The sequence below is a fragment of the Salmo salar genome, chromosome ssa13, assembly GCF_905237065.1.
Source record: "Salmo salar chromosome ssa13, Ssal_v3.1, whole genome shotgun sequence".
Classification (NCBI taxonomy): domain Eukaryota; kingdom Metazoa; phylum Chordata; class Actinopteri; order Salmoniformes; family Salmonidae; genus Salmo; species Salmo salar.
In genome coordinates this window covers 10,559,937-10,580,774 of record NC_059454.1, presented here as the reverse complement: position 1 = coordinate 10,580,774, position 20,838 = coordinate 10,559,937, and the positions used below count along the sequence as shown (strand labels likewise).

At 43.4% G+C, this 20,838-nt stretch overlaps 1 protein-coding gene across 2 annotated transcripts in view; it reads right to left on the bottom strand.

Annotated features, from left to right (window-relative positions):
* The window catches only part of LOC106566415 (copine-5), a 250,283-nt gene that overhangs the window by 38,591 nt on the left and 190,854 nt on the right, over nt 1-20,838 (bottom strand). For both annotated transcript variants that reach the window (XM_045692916.1, XM_045692915.1), the window contains 4 exons: nt 20,519-20,560; nt 19,447-19,522; nt 15,739-15,792; nt 12,890-12,951 (listed from right to left, as the gene is read on the bottom strand). In XM_045692916.1, the coding sequence (XP_045548872.1) occupies nt 12,890-12,951; nt 15,739-15,792; nt 19,447-19,522; nt 20,519-20,560 (234 nt within the window). The remainder of the gene's footprint in view (nt 1-12,889; nt 12,952-15,738; nt 15,793-19,446; nt 19,523-20,518; nt 20,561-20,838) is intronic.

Below are 20,838 nucleotides of genomic sequence, written 5' to 3'. Positions count from 1 at the left end.
TAAATTCAGTCCTGTGCTAGTCGTCCCTGTCCCTATTGTATTTTGCCTACAGTGAATAATCATGCATGACCATTTAGGCTATCAGCAATATGCAAACAGCATCCCAAACATCTAGGAAAACCTAGAAAACAAATTCCCCAAATGGTTTCTTATAACCCAATAAGCCGAGGGAGGTGAAAGTACTCATGATTTGACAGGAAAGTAAGTGTCCATAATGAGAGACAAGGGATTAGTGCTAACTAACATTGTATCGAAGCTACACTGACAAAAACCTAACTACTGTGCAGAATTTGATTTAATAATTTCAGTATCTCACTACTGTACGTTTATCATCCTCATTATGATCTAAATTCAGCAGTGTGTGCCTAGTGCTGAGTATGTAAATCTGTCCGTATATTATGTATTCTGGTTAATAATCATGGATTCCTTTCGCATAAAGTATGTCTATCTGTAAACAGCATCACACACGCTTAACAAAGCACTAAGTCATATATTATTCATGAGAAATGCAAAGGATGACAACCAAGGACCTTGAAACAAAGGAAAATAACTGAAAATGGAGGGAAAACGACTCCATCTTAATTTCCCCATTCATTCCCTAAGCGGTTAGACTTTAAAGACCCAGGAGTGACCAGCTGTAGCTACTGTAGTTTGTGCCTCTTCTATGGTGATCAACAGTGATTGGCTCTCCGCATATAGCCTGGTAAACCAGATTGAACGATGTGCTTACCATTGTTAGTACTGTGCAGTCTGATCTAATCGGGCTACTCGAGAGGAAGTAGCTGACCCTAGTTCCTAGTGCTTAGTCCCTAGTCCGTAGACCCTAAACCCTAGTTACTAGTCCATAGACCCTAGTCCGTAGACCCTAGTTCCTAGTCCCTAGTCCATAGACCCTAGTCCCTAGTCCATAGACCCTAGACCCTAGTTCCTAGTCCCTAGTCCATAGACCCTAGTCCCTAGTCTGTAGACCCTAGTCCCTAGTCCATAGACCCTAGTTCCTAGTTCCTAGTTCCTAGACCAAGGGTGGGGCAAAGTACGGCCCACCGGGCACTTAAATCCAGCCCGCGAGACATTTTTTTTTAAATGTATTAAATATTATAATATTTGAGTTACGATCTTTGGCCTAAAATGACTCATTCCATGATATACAAACAACCTCCAATAGATTGCGCTGTGGCCTGGCACCGGGCTCTGTATTTGGGCCTACAGTCAGATTCAGAATGTGCTCAGTCATCGTAGCCACTTCATTGCTTGATGACTTTTGACGTGCAAAATGAGTGCTGCGAAAATGAGAAAAGTGGACTCTGAATGTCGTGTGTTAAAAGAACGGACAGCAAAATACTTTTTTTTACTAATATTGGACATACGGCGGTCTGTCTGATATGCCAAGAAAGTGTTGCCGTTTTAAAGGAATATAATCTCAATTGTCATTTTTCAAGCAAGCATGCTAACTACGCTAGCAATCTGTCCTCTCAGGAAAAGGCAAGGAAGGTCTCAAAACTTGCCACCAAACTTAAAAGCCCAACAAAATAAGTTTACTAACGGTGCTCTACTCAAGACTCCGTAACTAAGGCAAGCTACGTAGTGGCACATAAAATAGTAAAATAGCATAGCTAGCATTTTGCTGAAGGGGAGTTTGTGAAAGAGTTTATGGTGGAGACTGCTGGTATATTTTGTCCTGAGAGTAAAAGACAATTAGAGAAAATTTGCTTATCACGCAGAACCATCACCAGGTGGGTGGAAGTGATAGGTGAGGAACTCATCTCAGAGTTGAAGAAAAAAAGCAGATGGCTTTGAACTTTTTTCTATAGCACTGGATGAGAGTACTGACATCAGAGACACCGCTCCACTTTTAATTTTTGTCAGAGGAATAAATGAGAACTTTAAAATAACAGAGGAACTTCTTGCGATGGAATCAACGATGGGAACAACCAGGGGCTCTGACTTACATGACAGGGTGTCTGCCTGCTTGGAAAAAATGTATCTACCGTGGAGCAAACTGACAAACGCCACAACAGATGGATCACCAAATCTAACCGGTAAAAACATTGGCCTACTAAAAAGATTACAAGACAAAGTAAAATAAGAAACTCGGAGGAATTTATATTTCTTCACTATATTTTCATCAGGAAGCCCTGTGTAAAAGTGTGTTAAAGCTGGAAAATGTTGTCAAAGTGGTTGTAAAACTTGTCAACTTTATACGGGCAAGGAGGCTCAACCATCGTCAGTTCATTCAGCTGTTCAATGGACTTGTTATACCATTCAAATGTGTGCTGGCTAAGCCTGGAAAAAGTATTTCGCCGTGTGTGGGAACTGAGAGAGGAGATAGGTATGTTCGTTGATACGGTTGGTAAAGCTGACGACTTCTCTGAGTTGAAAGACAGACTGGCTGGACGACTTTGCTTTCGGTGTGGACATATTGGTGCATCTGAATGATCTGAATGTGAAACTGCAGGGAAATTGTGTTTTTTGTGCATTGAACTGTATTCCAGCGTGAAAGCATTCAAGACCAAACTATAATTGTTCTCCAGACAAATGAGCAGTCGGTCTCTCTCTCATTTTCCAACACTGGCCGCACTGAACTCGCCCACATCGCAGTGCCGCACTGAGACATACAGTAGCACTTTGATGGACCTGAATGTTTTCCCGTCTCTTCTCAGACTTCACCAAGATTGAGACTGAGTTGGAGCTTCTTGTCTTTTGACAGTGAGAAAGCACCACCAGACACACAATTGGCGCTCATCGACATCCAATGTGACAGTGCTTTGAAGGAGAAGTACAAAACAGCAACAATAGACCAGTTCTATGGCTTCCTGAATGAAACAAAGTGTCCAAACATTAAAAAGCACGCCTAAAGGATGCTTGTTTTATTCGGGTCCACATATGTGTGTGAACAAATGTTCTCAGTCATGAATTACAACAAATCCCGTCACAGGTCAAATTTAACAAATGACCACTTGTCAGCTGTTCTGAGAATCTCTACATCAAAGATGACACCAGACTTTGATGCTCTTGCCAAGAGAGCTGACCAGACCCATTGTTCACATTAAGACTCAAACAACCATGACTGGGGTAGGCAAGGATTATGCTTTTTCATGGTGATGGTTGTGCAGTGAGAATTATCCAGCAATGCACTTGGATACAGGTAATTTGTCCCCATACATCTGACAATTAACACTTTTTCAGTCAGATTTGGGCTGAGGTGATTAGATAACTGTAAATATGGCTCACAATGGTGATGAAAATTGTTCCTTAATATGCTTTAAAAAACAGACTATTCCAAATGAAACGGATGCTCTTACCATATGTTTCACTCAAATTTAAGAATAGTTATTTTTTACACATCTGCTGTTACATTTTGCATGTCTCCAGTCATATAAAATATATATATTTTTAAGTTTGCATATTGTGAATGTGAGTTTGATTGTACTTTACAACAGTAGAGATGCAGAATCTGTGTGTGTGTTTGACTGTGTCTGTGATGTTATAACTTATATACATTTTGTGATCATTTTGTGAAAAATTTGTTTTTACGAAAAACAAGGGTAGAGATGGTACAAAAGTAGAATTGTTCTGCAAGCATATGTACACCTACAGTACACTAGTAGTTGCGTGTCAATGTTAAAATGAATAAAAGCTTCACGTTTTGTCACGCATATGGTATGTGGCCCTTCACTTGGTTGCAAAAACTCAATGTGGCCCTTGAGCCAAAAGGTTTGCCCACCCCTGCCCTAGTCCCTAGACCCTAGTCCCTAGTCCCTAGACCCTAGTCCCTAGTCTCTAGACCCTAGACTGTAGACTGTAGACCCTAGTCCCTAGACCCTAGTCCCTAGACCCTAGTCCCTATTCTCTAGACCCTAGACTGTAGACCGTAGACCCTAGTCCCTAGACCCTAGTCCCTAGTCCCTAGACCCTAGTCCCTAGACTGTAGACAGTAGACCCTAGTCCCTAGCTCATGAATCTTTATTGAGTTAGTTAGAGCTCTGGCTGTTCAGCTGACAGATGGCAATGCCTTCCCATGATAATACTACCCCATGGAACTCAGTTGATTCCCTAAATTAGTTCAGACATACGGATGTCTTTCACAGAAAAAGCAAGGTGGACTCGTGAGTTGAATTCACTAGGCTAGGGCATCATTCAACCCATTAGTAAAGTATAGGCTATCCCCTGACTTGCCTGTTCCTACAGACTCCTTCCTCACAGATTGGTTATATTGTTTGTATGTTTAGGTTTGTATTTTTCTCTCGACCTCTCTCTTTCAGCCATTTCCTTTTCACGATCTATTGTTTTCATCTTCAAATATAAGTGCTGCTGTTGTTTCCCAAAAGTTGTCCCAAAAGTTTCTTGGTATACCAATTCCCTGGACTAGAGTAAAAACCCAGCAATCTCACACACTTTTCATAGAACTAAATTGCTGTTCTTGCTTCTGTGACAGCTTCTAGGCTAAATGAACAGGGCCAATGGTATGTGTTCATGCTACAGCAACGGCAAGGACCCAGAGGAACACAAATAGAAACCACATATCACTTAGATGCTAATCACACAGTTTACAACATTGAACATTCTCTCTCTCTCTCCCTCTGTTTCTCTCTTTCCCTCTGGGTGCCAAAAACCAATGTATAATAAAACACTATTACAAGACAACACATGCACAGACCAACTACACACGTAACACAATTGCAGAGCAAAACAATATCAATCATTGTGTGATATCATTCTACAACCCTGTATTTTCATATAATACTGTAATATCAAATAACAAATCATTTTGTATTTAGGCTTCATCCCCAGCGTGTGTTTATTCAATAAAAGTGGAACTGACAGCATTTGAACAACATTAAATCTTATTAAAATCTGTTCATTTACACCCCCGGGAAGAATATGACACTTTAAAAAAAATAATTATGACAAGGGAGCAGTTAGATATGGTCTTTTTCATAAATTCTTAGAATGTTTTGTAGCGACGTATACCAAGTCATTTGTGAAAATTCTATAGCAATATAGAGTGGGAAAGCGGCCGTGCTTTTGGACAATTAATAGCCACTGCAGTAAATAAAACCTAATAAAAATATCTGTCTCGTCCAGGACCGTAGTCTACGCAGACCGGTGCGCTATAGCCAATCAGAGTTACAGTAGGCATTTATGCAAACAAGACATTTGCCACATGGGCCTGTCATCATTCACTTTGAACTGGACTGTGTGTTTACAGGAAGTAGCAACAGAGTGACTTTAGATCATTAGAACGTATTCGCTAAAAGCCACAAAACACACCTGAATGGATTTCTGTAAATACTGTATGTAAATACCACGGGAGGTCTCTTACATTTGTGAACTTTACAGTCCTATTGATCAAACAACCATGAAAAGGTAGGTTATCTCTTATGCACATTAACAACAAAAGAGCAACAACTAATGCTAGCAAGAGCAAGATGAGCTAAAAATCAACAAAGGAACATTGGATAAACCAGAATTGCACTGATAAACAATGGGGAGTTGTAGCCTACTCGTCCTTCTGTGTAATGAACACGATGGGAGACAGAGTGCTGGTTTCAAGCGCAGGGCGCAGCAGTTGTTTATTGTAAAGGACCACAGGAGGAGGCAGGTAGCTGGGTCCAGGGGCAGGCAGAAGGTCATACACAGGGGGTCCAAAAAGGCAACAGTACAGGCAGGGAAAAGGCTAGTAACGTCATCCAGGAGATCAGGCAATAGGTTGATAACAGGAAATCCGTACAGGCAGGGAATAGGCAAAAGGAGTCGTTAGTGAAGCGGGCCAAAACTATCATACACGGGAGGATTAAGTTACGGGAAACACAGAGTTCCTAATAGAAGTGTGTCACAAAACAAACAATACCTCACAATGATGGGGTGCAAAGAACTGAACTAATATTAATCATGCATTGAACTGCATTCATCTATTCTGCCAACAATGCCTTAGTGAACGTTATGGAGTGTTGAGTCAAATAGAACACATTTTTAAACATTTAATGATGTTGATTTTGTATCATAAACTGGGAATTTGATATTTTTGACTGATATTATGATTGTCTGTTTGTTTCATATCTACAAAATAGTTAAAACGCTGTCAGTTCCACTTTAAGCAATAAGGCCATAGGGGGTGTGATATATGGTCAATATATCACAGATAAGGGCTGTTCTTAGGCACGACGCAACGCAAACCCCCGAGGTGCGTTAATGCTATTATAAACTGGTTACCAACGTAATTAGAAGAGTTAACAAGTAGTTTTGCTTCATACCTGTGGTATATTATCTCATATACCACGGCTTTCAGCCAGTCAGCACCCAGGAGCCAAACTACCCAGTTTATAAAATGAAAGAGATCATTTAGGCTTCATCCCCAAAACTGTCCCCATAGAAGAACACTTTGAAGAACCATTTTTGGTTCCAGGTAGAACCCCTTTGGTTCCAAATAGAACCCTTTTGGGTTCCATGTAGAACCCTTTCTACAGAGGGTTCTACATGGAACACAAAAGGGTTATTTCTACCTAGAACCAAAAAGGGTTCTCCTATGGGGACATCCGAAGAACCCTTTTTGAACCCTTTTTTCTAAGAGTGCAGTGTGTTCATTCAACATGAGATACATTGACTTCCAGCCCATTCCACAGACAACCTTAACCAGAATCAAATGAAAATCAAATCCGTGGTTTAAAGGCTATATCATGCCTTTTCACTTAATCTGCAGACTATATTTTGCTCCATCTATTTAAACATTAATAAGAGACTTAAATACAACAGAAGTCTTAAATAATCCATTCTTCCAGGCGAGATTTTATTAATTAAAAAATATTTAATCCAAAAAGAAACATTCAATAAAAGATAATACATCTTGCATGAATCTCTCTGAGGCAGTGCGTGTGTGAGTGTGTGTGTGTGTGTGTGTGTGTGTGTGAGTGTGTGTGCATCTGGCGCAAGTGTGTGTGACTTAATGACCACTATTATAATCCACATATCACTTCAACATTAATCAAAAACCTATTAAACTCCCAGAATTATCACATGGACTCTGTGGCACCAAGGAAAGAGAAATCACCTCTTATCCTCTAAGAGCCCATAAATCATACTAAATTGATCAAAGTCGATATGTGTTTGGTTGCCTGTTAGTACGTGAGTGGTTTTGTGAGTCTAAACACACAGGAGACTGAAAGGAATCCAAAGCAACCGTAGTGTCATCAATATCCACTTTAACAGTCTGCTTGTTGTAGTGTAGCATGGTGAGTCCTATTCATTCACTCACATAGTAAAAGGCTACAAGATAAATGCAGGATTTGGTTATGGATGGGTGGGTGTGAGGGTGGATGGTTGGATAGGTGGATGGATGGATGGGTGGATGGTTATGGGTGGGTGGGTGGGTGGATGGTTATGGTTGGGTGGGTGGGTGGGTAGGTGGATGGGTGGGTAGGTGGATGGGTGGTTATGGTTGGGTGGGTTGGGTGGATGGTTATGGTTGGGTGGGTGGGTGGTTATGGTTGGGTGGGTGGGTGGATGGATGGATTGATGGGTGGGTGGATGGTTAGGTGGGTGGGTGGGTGGGTGGGTGGATGGGTGGTTATGGTTGGGTGGGTGGATGGATGGGTGGGTGGGTGGGTGGATAGATGGGTGGATGGTTATGGTTGGTTGGGTGGGTGGATGGATGAATGGGTGGGTGGTTATGGTTGGGTGGGTGGATGGATGGGTGGATGGTTATGGGTGGGTGGATGGATGGGTGGATGGTTATGGGTGGGTGGGTGGGTGGGTGGGTGGATGGATGGGTGGATGGTTATGGGTGGGTGGGTGGGTGGGTGGATGGTTATGGTTGGGTGGGTGGATGGATGGATGGGTGGGTGGTTAAGGTTGGGTGGGTGGATGGGTGGGTGGGTGAGTGTGTGGGTGGGTGGTTATGGTTGGGTGGGTGGATGGATGGATGGATGGGTGGATAGTTATGGGTGGGTGGATGGGTGGGTGGGTGGGTGGATAGATGGGTGGATGGTTATGGTTGGTTGGGTGGGTGGATGGATGGATGGGTGGGTGGTTATGGTTGGGTGGGTGGATGGATGGGTGGATGGTTATGGGTGGGTGGGTGGGTGGGTGGATGGATGGGTGGATGGTTATGGGTGGGTGGGTGGGTGGATGGGTGGATGGTTATGGTTGGGTGGGTGGATGGATGGATGGGTGGGTGGGTGGGTGGTTATGGATGGGTGGGTGGATGGATGGATGGTTATGGTTGGGTAGATGGGTGGGTGGATGGTTATGGTTGGGTGGGTGGATGGATGGTTGGTTGGATAGATAGATGGTTGGGTGGATGGTTGGGTGGGTGGTTGGTTGGTTGGGTGGGTGGGTGGTTGGTTGGGTGGGTGGGTGGGTGGGTAGGTGGTGATGGTTGGGTGGGTGGGTGGTTGGATGGGTGGGTGGTTAGATGGTTGGGTGGGAGGTGGGTGGGTGGATGGTTGGGTGGGTGGGTGGGTGGGTGGGTGGGTGGTTATGGTTGGGTGGGTGGGTGGGTAGGGGTGGGTGGGTGGGTTGGGTGGTTATGGTTGGGTGGGTGGGTGGGTGGGTGGGTGAGTTATGGTTGGTGGGTGGGTGGTTATGGTTGGGTGGGTGGATGGATGGATGGATGGGTGGATGGTTAGGTTGGGTGGGTGGGTGGGTGGGTGGGTGGGTGGATAGATGGGTGGATGGTTATGGTTGGTTGGGTGGGTGGATGGATGGATGGGTGGGTGGTTATGGTTGGGTGGGTGGATGGATGGGTGGATGGTTATGGGTGGGTGGGTGGGTGGGTGGGTGGATGGTTATGGGTGGGTGGGTGGGTGGATGGGTGGATGGTTATGGTTGGGTGGGTGGATGGATGGATGGGTGGGTGGGTGGGTGGTTATGGATGGGTGGGTGGATGGATGGATGGTTATGGTTGGGTAGATGGGTGGGTGGATGGTTATGGTTGGGTGGGTGGATGGATGGTTGGTTGGATAGATAGATGGTTGGGTGGATGGTTGGGTGGGTGGTTGGTTGGTTGGGTGGGTGGGTGGTTGGTTGGGTGGGTGGGTGGGTGGGTAGGTGGATGGTTGGGTGGGTGGGTGGGTGGTTGGGTGGGTGGGTGGATAGATGGTTGGGTGGGTAGGTGGGTGGGTGGATGGTTGGGTGGTTAGGTGGGTGGATGGTTGGGTGGGTGGATGGTTGGGTGGGTGGGTGGGTGGTTGGGTGGGTGGGTGGGTGGATGGTTGGGTGGTTGGTTGGGTGGGTGGGTGGGTGGATGGTTGGGTGGGTGGGTGGGTGGATAGATGGTTGGGTGGATGGTTGGGTGGGTGGATGTTTGGGTGGTTGGGTGGGTGGGTGGGTGGATGGATGGATGGTTGGGTGGGTTGGTGGGTGGGTGGATGGATGGATGGTTGGGTGGGTGGATGGTTGGGTGGATGATTGGATAGATGGTTCGGTGGGTGGATGGTGATGGATGGATGGGTGGTTGGGTGGATGGTTATGGTTGAACTAACAGTGCAGCACAAGGACTGCTACAGAGCTGAAACCAGGACAGCTACCACAGATCCACTGGGAGGAAGTGTTTTCATATAGAGTATGTGGCAGGTTGGAGCTTCCCATTAAAGGCCTAAAACCCACTTCATATTTTATACAGTCGTCACACTCCATACTCCTTACTCCATATTTCATGGTCATTCATCTTATTTCATACATGTTCTGTCTAGGGTTGACAGTAAGAGGCAGACCACCTTGTCTCCTTCAGCAGAGACTCTCTCCACCCAGGTATGGAGAATCCTATCAATCAAACCAATAACAGGAAGACTGGTGGTTTTAGAAATGGTAATTAGGGCTGTGTCACGCCCCGACCTTAGAGATCCGTTTTATTTCTCTATTTGGTTAGGTCAGGGTGTGATGTGGGGTGGGCATTCTATGTTATCTATTTCTTTGTTTTTGGCCGAGTGTGGTTCCTAATCAGAGGCAGCTGTCTATCGTTGTCTCTGATTGGGAATCATACTCAGGCAGCCTTTTCCCACCTGTGTTTTGTGGTTAGTTGTTTTCTGTTTCGTGTCTGTACCTGACAGAACTGTGCACTTTCGTTTCATTTTTTGTTATTTTTGTTTGAGTGTTGTTGGTGAAAATAAAACATCATGAACACTTTCCACGCTGCGCTTTTGGTCTCATTCCGACGACAGCCGTTACAGGCTGTGATGGTCATGAAATGTTGGATCATGATAATTGGCAAGGCAAATGACTGCGGTCTCCGTTCGAATAGCAAAAAAATAAATAAGAAATAAACGTTAAAAGAATTAATCATTTGGATGCACATTTTTGGGGTGTGGCACATGTTCTGCTTTCCTCCACTCCTGACTGCATGTGCTGCCATAGAAATGGAATGAATAGAACGGGCATCCCATTCAAGTCAAATGATGGCATAATGTGTGGACTGGTGAGTTGTCACTAGTTAAAACAGCCACAAAGACAATAAACCTGCCTATTTCTACAATTTCTCTTTTTAAAATGTAATTTTAAACCTAACCTTAACCCTAACCACACTGCTTACCTAAAGCCTAACCCTAAAAATTAAGATGAAAATGCTAATTTTTGTTTTCATTCATTTTTACAATAGGCCTGTGGTATCTAGTTGAAACCGAACTGGTAGCCATGCGAGTGTACCCATAGGAGCAAAGCAGGAAATAAAAGCAGGAAATAAAAGCAGGACGTAAAAGCAGGATGTAAAAGCAGGAAGTGTACCCATCAATGTGTGCTGTGATTTGTTGATTCAGCCCAACTGACATTACAAAAAATACAATCCATTGCATGAACCACATCAGTTAACATCATTTGAATGAACATTTTACATTACCATGGAAATGATTGCATCACCATAACAGGCAGCCATTGTGAGTGTACCCATGAGTTTATCAGTCAAATTGCCAGAGTTAGAGGTTCTAAGCCCATTTAATTCATTGTTTGCTACAGGGTGGGGCTGTCACAATTACTGTATAATCGTGTAACCGATGGTTATGTATGAAGACCGTCAGAAAAATAAAATAATCGTCATAACCGTACAAAAATGTATTAGGGAACAAACAGCCGACTGAAGACGGGAATGCCAGGCATTTGTGCGGTTGAGTCGGTTTCTGCGATAACATGGCCCCTCAACAACGTGATCAAACTTTGTTGACGCTTGCTGAAACAAGCTACTGCATAAACATTGCAACCTCATGTCACTGGCTGCTTTATGTGAATCTAACAGCAGCATGGGCGTCAGGAGCAGGGGCGTCAGGAGCAGGGGCGTCAGGAGCAGGGGCGTCAGGAGCAGGGGTGTTAGCTATGCTGTTAATAATCAATCACAATCATCAGTGGACGTTGAGTGGTGGTGGAGAGGCTGCTCTCCTCACTGCATCCCAAATGGCACCCTATTTCCTATGTAGTGCACTACTTTTGACCAGGACCCGTAGGGAATAGGGTGTGTCCGACAGACAGGCAGAACATTACAGTGTTGTCAAGTTGAACTTGTCTACAGCCCCAACAGAACAGGAGGAAGTACATTTTTGACCAGGGCCCATAGGGTGTAGTGCAATATAAAGGGAAATCGGGTGTCTCCGACAGACATACAGCCCCAAGTACATTTTTGACCAATGCGCTATATAGAGATTATCGTGCCATTTGAGACACACATAAAGACATATTGAAAACAGTAATAGGTTTCATTTAGGGTCTTATACATGTCATTTTATCTTTGATCCCATGCCACCTATCACCAATATTTTTTCACATATCACCAATCATAAACTACATCTCATGGGTTTCTCAGAAACCATATCATTCCTTGTGGACATGCTTACCCGTACAATCATTCTGGTTGGGGGTCATGAACAAGCTGTTCGATATCCTTGACCTCAGCATCCCTGTCTCCCCTCCCTCTCCCTGCTTGGTGATCTGTCCATAACAAATACCCCACCTCAATACAGAAATGTTCTATTTGCTCCAGGGGCGCCGTACTACTATGGCTGACCCTGTAAAACAACACATTTCACTGCGCCTATCCGGTGTGTGACAGTAAAAAAAAAAAAAAAATTTTATTACTTTCCCTCACAATAAAAAAAAAGGATATTACAAAACTGGAAAGATAAACAAGGATCTCTATACTGCATTGGCTCAATCTGTTAACTGACCACATCACATAACAGACACAATCGTACTACGACACCTGGTCCCCCTTCCTTCTTTTCCTGGATGTTAACTGATACTGCCCTCCCCTAAATACATCAAAATAAACTATTGTACTAAATCTGCTTTACTGTTATTACCATTATAATTATTGTTGTTATTATTATAATTACATTTTATAAGGTAACTAACTATGCAATGTGATGATGCAATCTCCCCACCACCACGGTCATGTTTTGTTTGTCTTGTATCTTCTACGTTGTATTCCCCCCCCAAAAACTATAAATCAATTATAATTCAATAACCCTGCCTGCCTGTGTCTATAGTACATGTTCACAAGACATACAATATATCTCATCTCCTCTCACTAAAGAGTTCAACGGGTATTTCTCAAATCTGTCAGATTCAACACAAAGCGGGCTCCTGAGTGGTGCAGCGGTCTCAGTCACTACTTCTCATTGCAAGAGGTGTAACTGCAGTCCCTGGTTCGAATCCAGGCTGGGAGTACCCGTAGAGCAGTGCGCAGTTGGCCCAGGGTCATCTGGGTTTGGCTGGGTTAGGCCTTCATTGTAAATAAGAATTTGTTCTTAACTGACTTGCCTAGTAAAATAAAAAGTGAATTGGAGGTTCTGCAACTCTTTTGAAGGACAGTGGAAGTTATGCTTCTGAATTGAGACTTGAGCCTAGTTTCAAATGTTGCCATGTTTCTGAATATTGAAATACTGTAATATAGACTTTTGGACCAACTCACCCTCCTTTGATGTAGTCCAGGAACGTGTGCTCTGACTCCACCGTGAACGACAGCAAAGTCACCTGGGTAAAGATGACATTCAAAACAGTTACCCAAGGGTTATTTTCACCACTTAGGTAATCAACACAAACATGATTTATTTACCAAATTAAACAATTGTTCTCAACAGTAGTGTCACCAGGGTAAAAAAGACATTCAAAACAGTTTTCTTTTCTGAAGGTCGCTTACCCACTTAGGTAATCAACACCAAGACAATTTATTTACCAATTTAATAATAATCACCATCCACATCAGTAATCAACACAAACTCAATTTACCAATTGAAATATTAAGCACATTAATGGTTAGCCCCAGGGCCCGAAGGATAACAAAACCAACTGCCACCCAGGAATGATTCATCTAGGTAGAAGGAGTTTGTTTGATATCAGAGCGACACACACACACACACACACACACACACACACACACACACACACACACACACACACACACACACACACACACACACACACACACACACACACACACACACACACACACACACACACACACACACACAGATCCATCCATCTCAATGAGTTATGAGAGCAACATGATTGATGACTTGCTCTGTGATTTTAATTATCTAGCCACAGTCATTCTATTGAGGCTCTGCATCCTAAACTGTGTGTGTTTGCCCAGGCAATAATAACAATTCACTGTCTCCTAAACATCAGCCACTGGCTGGGCATGGCAGCCACTCAGTCACTGAAACTGTAGGACAACGAGACGTATGGAGGAGGACTGAAGAAGCAGCAACTCAGTCACTGATTGGACAACAGGACATGGAGGAGGAGTGAAGTAGCAGCAACTCAGGCACTGGTAGGACAACGGGACGTGTGGAGGAGGAGTGAAGTAGCAGCAACTCAGTCACTGATAGGACAACAGGACGTGTGGAGGAGGACTGAAGTAGCAGCAACTCAGTCACTGATAGGACAACAGGACATGTGGAGGAGGACTGAAGAAGCAGCAACTCAGTCACTGATAGGACAACGGGACGTGTGGAGGAGGACTGAAGAAGCAGCAACTCAGTCACTGATAGGACAACAGGATAGGACACTGATAGCACAACACACCCCCAGGTGGTGAAGGTAGGAAACAACATCTCCACTCCGCTGATCCTCAACACTGGGGCCCCACAAGGGCGCGTTCTCAGCCCTCTCCTGTATTCCCTGTTCACCCACAACTGCGTGGCAATGCACGCCTCCAACTCAATCATCAAGTTTGCAGATGACACTACAGTGGTAGGCTTGATTACCAACAACGACGAGACGACCTACAGGGAGGAGGTGAGGGCCCTCGGAGTGTGGTGTCAGGAAAATAACCTTGCACTCAATGTCAACAAAACAAAGAAGATGATCGTGGACTTCAGGAAACAGCAGAGGGAGCACCCCCTTTTCCACATCGACGGGACAGTAGTGGAGAAGGTGGAAAGTTTTAAGTTCCTCGGTGTACACATCACGGACAAACTGAAATTATCCACCCACACAGACAGTGTGGTGAAGAAGGAGCAACAGCGCCTCTTCAACCTCAGGAGGCTGGAAAAATGTGGCTTGTCACCAAAAACCCTCACTAACTTTTACAGATGCACAATTGAGAACATCCTGTCAGGCTGTATCACCACCTGGTACAGCAACTGCTCCGCCCACAACCGCAGGGCACTCCAGAGGGTAGTGCGATCTGCACAACGCATCACGGGGGGCAAACTACCTGCCCTCCAGGACACCTACAACACCCGATGTCACAGGAAAGCAAAAAATATCATCAAGGACAATAACCACCCGAGCCACTGCCTGTTCACCCCGCTCCACTCCAGAAAGCAAGGTCAGTACAGGTGCATCAGAGCTGGGACAGAGAGATTGAAAAACAGCTTCTATCTCAAGGCTATCAGATTGTTAAATAGCCACCACTAACACAGAGAGGCTGCTGCCTACATACAAACTTGATATCATTGGCCACTTAAATAAATGGAACACTAGTCACTTTAATAATGTCACTTTAATAATGTTTACATATCTCACATTACTCATCTCATATGTACATACTGTATCCTTTACTATCTATTCTTTAATATCTATTGCATCTTAGCCGCTCTGTCACTGCTCATCCATATAGTATATACTTATATATTCTCATCTCATTCCTTTACTAGATTGTGTGTATTAGGGTTTGTTGTGGAATTGTTAGATATTACCTGTCAGATATTGCTACACTGTCAGATCTAGAAGCATAAGCGTTTCCTCTACACTCGCAATAACATCTGCTGACCATGTGTATGTGACCAATAACATTTGATTTAACTTGACATGTGGAGGAGGAGTTAAGAAGCAGCAACTCAGTCACTGATAGGACAACAGGACATGTGAAGAATCAGCCACTCAGTCACTGATAGGACAGTTATCATCTCTATAGACTCTCACCAGTTAACTTTGTTTGAGGCCATTACACCTTATTTCTCTTCTAGTGATGTTCATTTAGCCTGGTCCCAGATCTGTTTGTGTTTAGTATTGCATGCCAAACATCGCAATGGTCCATAGGAGTTAGCAAGACAGCACATGCAGATCTGGCACCAGGCTAATGTTTATTATCTGGACCGTAACAAAACAAAGTATCTATCTTGTCTAGGAATCAGATAACAAACAATTAGCTACAGAAATTAAACCACTGCAATTCTCTTACTACAAACATAAAACTCATGAATGAACACAACAAACAGAGATGATGGGGAAGGAATATTCGGTTGCACCAGGCAAGAAGAGATGTAGATTTTAACCTGGAGATTTTTTTTGATTGATTTTGGAATGACTCACCGTCCCAGAGTTGATGTATCTCTTCTTCTTGATCTTCTTCTTGGCGTTCACGACCTAGGATTCCACAGGCACAACATGAACATGCTGATAATAATATCATGTAAAAATGATCCCATCAAATGTCTCCATTCCTCTGGGCCAATAAAGAACATCAGGTATGCTCACCCCCACCCCCCATGTTATACTGTAGGTACAGTATATGTAACGGGGCATGTGGAAACTCAGTCCCATAACTGCAGTGGGTAACGCTGAAATACCAGACCCTCAGGCTTAGTGTAGTACACATGTCATTCCAGGCTGTTCATCGGGGGCTATCCTGGGTGTATTACATGCATGTAATAACGAACGGAATGGAATCCACCGAGGTTTGTGTCTCTGAACAACACATGCCAATATATATGTGTAAACACACACACACACACACACACACACACACACACACACACACACACACACACACAGAGAGAGAGAGAGAAAATGAACCGAATGCAGATGAGGGTGGGGAAGAGAGGTGATGGCTGATAGACTATAACATAACTGAGATCCTTATTGCGTATTCAGCACCTGAGGCCACAGGAAGGTGTGAATGATGCAGGAGCTGGTAATAAGAGGATCAAGGTTACGTGAAACATCCCCAGCGCTCATTCGTTGTGGTTCTCCTCCAGGCCTCTCTATCCTCTTTGTCACAGTGCCACGGTTCTTCCCAATTCCTCTCTATCCTCTCTGTCACAGTGTTGTGGTTCTCCCCCAGGCATCTCTATCCTCTCTGTCACAGTGTTGTGGTTCTCCCCCAGGCATCTCTATCCTCTCTGTCACAGTGTTGTGGTTTCCCCCCAGGCATCTCTATCCTGTCTGTCACAGTGTCAGGGTTCTGACAGGGTTCTTTTCCTGGCCTGGTAAAACACCCAGGCTTCCCCTCTCATCTCCCCCTACAGACTTAATCACTCAGTAGCTGGGTCGTACCATACAACACAGGTCTCTCTCTCTCTCTCTCTCTCTCTCTCTCTCTCTCTCTCTCTCTCTCTCTCTCACTCACTCACTGTTTCTCTCTCTCTCTCTCTCGCTCTCTCTTTCTCTCAATTTAAGGGGCTTTATTGGCATGGGAAACATATATTTACTTTGCCATAATAAGTGAAATAGATAATATAAAAAAAAAAAGAAACAGTAGACATTACACACACCAAAGTTCGAAAAGAATAAAGACATTTCAAATGTAATATTATGGCTCTATACAGTGTTGTAACGATGTGCAAATAGTTAAAGTACCAAAGGGAAAATAAACATAAATATGGGTTGTATTTACAATGGAGTTTGTAAACGGTTGCCCTTTTCTTGTGGCAACAGGTCACAAATTTTGCTGCTGTGATGGCAAACTGTGGTATTTTATCAATATTGGGTTTGTTTTCTAATTCTTTGTGGATCTGTGTAATCTGAGGGAAATATGTGTCTCTATTATGGTCATACATTTGGCAGGTATTTAGGAAGTGCAGCTCAGTTTCCACCTCATTTTGTGGGCAGTGTGCACATAGCCTGTCTTCCCTTGATTCAATAGCAAGGCTACGCTCACTGAGTCTGTACATAGTCAAAGCTTCCCTTAATTTTGGGTCAGTCACAGTGGTCAAGTATTCTGCCACTGTGATACTCTCTGTTTAGGGGCAAATAGCATTCTAGTTTGCTCAGTTTTTTTGTTGATTCCTTCCAATGTGTCAAGTATTTTTGTGTCTAATTGTGTTGCTGTCCTGGGGCTGTGTGGAGTCTATTTGTGTTTGTGAACAGAGCTTTGTTATGAAATGTTTGGGAATTGCTTCCTTTTAGGTGGTTATAGAATTTAACGGATATATTCTGGATTTTGATAAATAGCAGGTATTGGCCTAATTCTGCTCTGCATGCATTATTTGGGGTTTTACGTTGTACACAGAGGATATTTTTGCAGAATTCTGCATGCAGAGTCTCAATTTGGTGTTTGTCCCATTTTGTGAATTCTTGGATGGTGGGCAGACCCCAGACCTCACAACTATAAAGAGCAATGGTTTCTATAACTGATTAAAGTATTTTTTGCCAGATCCTAATTGGTATGTCACATTTTTTGTTCCTTTTGAAGGCATAGAAGGCCCTTCTTGCCTAGTCTCTCAGATTGTTCACAGCTTTGTGGAAGGTTCCTGTGGTGCTGATGATTAGACTCGGGTAGTATAGGTTTTTGTGTGCTCTATGGCAACGGTGTCTAGATGGAATTTGTATTTGTGGTCCTGGCAACTGGACCATTTTTGGAACACCATTATTTTTTGTCCTACTGAGATTTAATATCAGTGCCCAGGTTTGACAGAATTTGTGCAGAAGATCTAGGTGCTGCTGTACGCCCTCCTTGGTTGGGGACAGAAGCACCAGATCATCAGCAAACAGTAGACATTTGACTTCAGATTCTAGTAGGGTGAGGCCGGGTGCTGCAGACTGTTCTAGTGCCCTCGCCAATTCGTTTATATATATGTTGAAGAGGGTGAGGGTTAAGCTGCATCCCTGTCTCACCCCATGGCCCTGTGGAAAGAAATGTGTGTTTTCTGCCAATTTTAACTGCACACTTGTTGTTTGTGTACATAGATTTTATAATGTTGTATGTTTTTCCCCCAACACCACTTTCCATCAATTTGTAAAGCAGACCCTCATGACAAAATAAGTGAAAAGCTTTTTTGAAATCAAAAAAGTATGAGAAGACCTTGCCTCTTTTTTTGGTTTGTTTCTTTGTCAATTTGGGTGTGCAAGGTGAATACGTGGTGTGTCGTACGGTAATTATCTTGCTCCCTTCCCCTAGTGGTTAGAGCATTGGGCCAGTAACCGAAAGGTTGTTGGATCGAATCCCCAAACTGACAAAGTAAAGATCTATTGTTCTGCCCCCTGAGCAAGGCAGTTAACCCACTATTCCCCTGGAGCCGAAGATGTGGATGCCGATTAAGGCAGCCCCCCCCCCCACACCTCTCTGATTCAGAGGGTTGTGGGTTAAATGCGGAAGAAACATTTCAGTTGAAAGCATTCAGTTGTACAACTGACTAGGTATCCCCCCATTTCCCCTTTCCAATGTCAGTTCTTAATGTAACGTGCCAACAGTTCTAATTATCAGGGACCAGCAGTAGACTCAGAGGGCCAAGGACTATTATCCTTATATTCATTTCACTGTACAGTACCCTATTCCCTATATATGGCACTACTTTTGACCTTAGCCAGTAAGGATCTGTTCAAAAGTAGTGCACTATGTAGGTTACATGATACGTAACCTAAGTACGCCTAATACCCATGCAGGGTTGTGGGAGAGAAGTATAATCTAGGCCTGGCCCTCTAGCACTGCACTGTAACTTTTAATCTCATTCTAATCCCTTACATCATCCACTATGATGTCCAGATTGCTATTACCATAGCCAAACTCAGTGGGGTTCAGTGTGAACCAGGGAAAGTTATGCTAATGCTAGCATAAGGTTGAGTAGACACTAGCGCTAATGCTAATATTGTAGTACTGTAATGTACTGTACGTCTCCTAACTGGGTTTCAGAGATATTATGTCAGAATTGCTCTTGCTATTCTCCGTCCTCCTACAAGGGCCTGTGGTCTATTTGTTATGTTTCTTTGGTTTATTATGTTATTCTTTGTTTTATCTGTACGCCTTTGGGAGACAAATAGGGTGAGTGCCCTGCCTCCCACCCTCCCTTCCTCTCCACTCACCTCGTACACATTGAACTGGCTCTGGCCCCGCGACAGGTCTCGGAAGCTGGTGGTGAATTCACCGATGAAGTCATGGCTGCAAGGTAAAGTACACCACAACAACAAAATGTCAGACTGTGTGCATAGACAGTCCCTCTGGGGTGTAGAAATGTAGAAATATGATGGATGTATTGTGTATTTGGCTCAAAAGAGCAGGAATTAAGCTGCTGAAACATATAGCAGTGTTGTAGTAGTGAAACATATAACAGTGTTGTAGTAGTGAAACATGACAGTGTTGTAGTAGTGAAACATGACAGTGTTGTAGTAGTGAAACATATAACAGTGTTGTAGTAGTGAAACATGACAGTGTTGTAGTAGTGAAACATATAACAGTGTTGTAGCAGTGAAATAAATAACAGTGTTGTAGCAGTGAAACATATAACAGTGTTGTAGTAGTGAAACATATAACAGTGTTGTAGTAGTGAAACATAACAGTGTTGTAGTAGTAAAACAAATAACAGTGTTGTAGTAGTGAAACAAATAACAGTGTTGTAGTAGTGAAACATATAACAGTGTTGTAGTAGTGAAACATATAACAGTGTTGTAGTAGTGAAACATGACAGTGTTGTAGTAGTGAAACATATAACAGTGTTGTAGTAGTGAAACATGACCGTGTTGTAGTAGTGAAACATGACAGTGTTGTAGTAGTGAAACATATAACAGTGTTGTAGTAGTGAAACATGACAGTGTTGTAGTAGTGAAACATATAACAGTGTTGTAGTAGTGAAACATGACAGTGTTGTAGTAGTGAAACATGACAGTGTTGTAGTAGTGAAACATATAACAGTGTTGTAGTAGTGAAACATGACAGTGTTGTAGTAGTGAAACATATAACAGTGTTGTAGTAGTGAAACATGACAGTGTTGTAGCAGTGAAACATATAACAGTGTTGTCATGGTGCTTTATCTTGTAAAACATGATGAGGAATGTCCTAACACAAATCATACTCCTGCCATTCATGCATAAATCATTTCTCGTCTGGAAACTAATCAAGTGAAAACATTATTGTGTGTGTGTGTGTGTGTGTCCTTACCTTCCATCTCTGTCCCAGTCGTACACCTCTGCCTTGATTGTCCTGAATAAGAAAACACACCCAAGGATGAGGAATGTGTGTGTGCATATCTGTATGTGTGTGTGTTAGTGTGTGTTCGTTCATATATCTACGTTCACTGGACCTTCACCAGTGTCTTTCAGAGCAGGATTCTGGAATTCTCAAAAAGCTTCAATAGAATGAGTTTTTAGAATTTAAAGGGGCAATCTGAGATTCAAACAACAACAATGTGGCTTCTTGTTTGGTAAACTGCTGAGTGATGGGGCTGGATAAATTTGATTTTGGATTGTGATGAAGTAAGA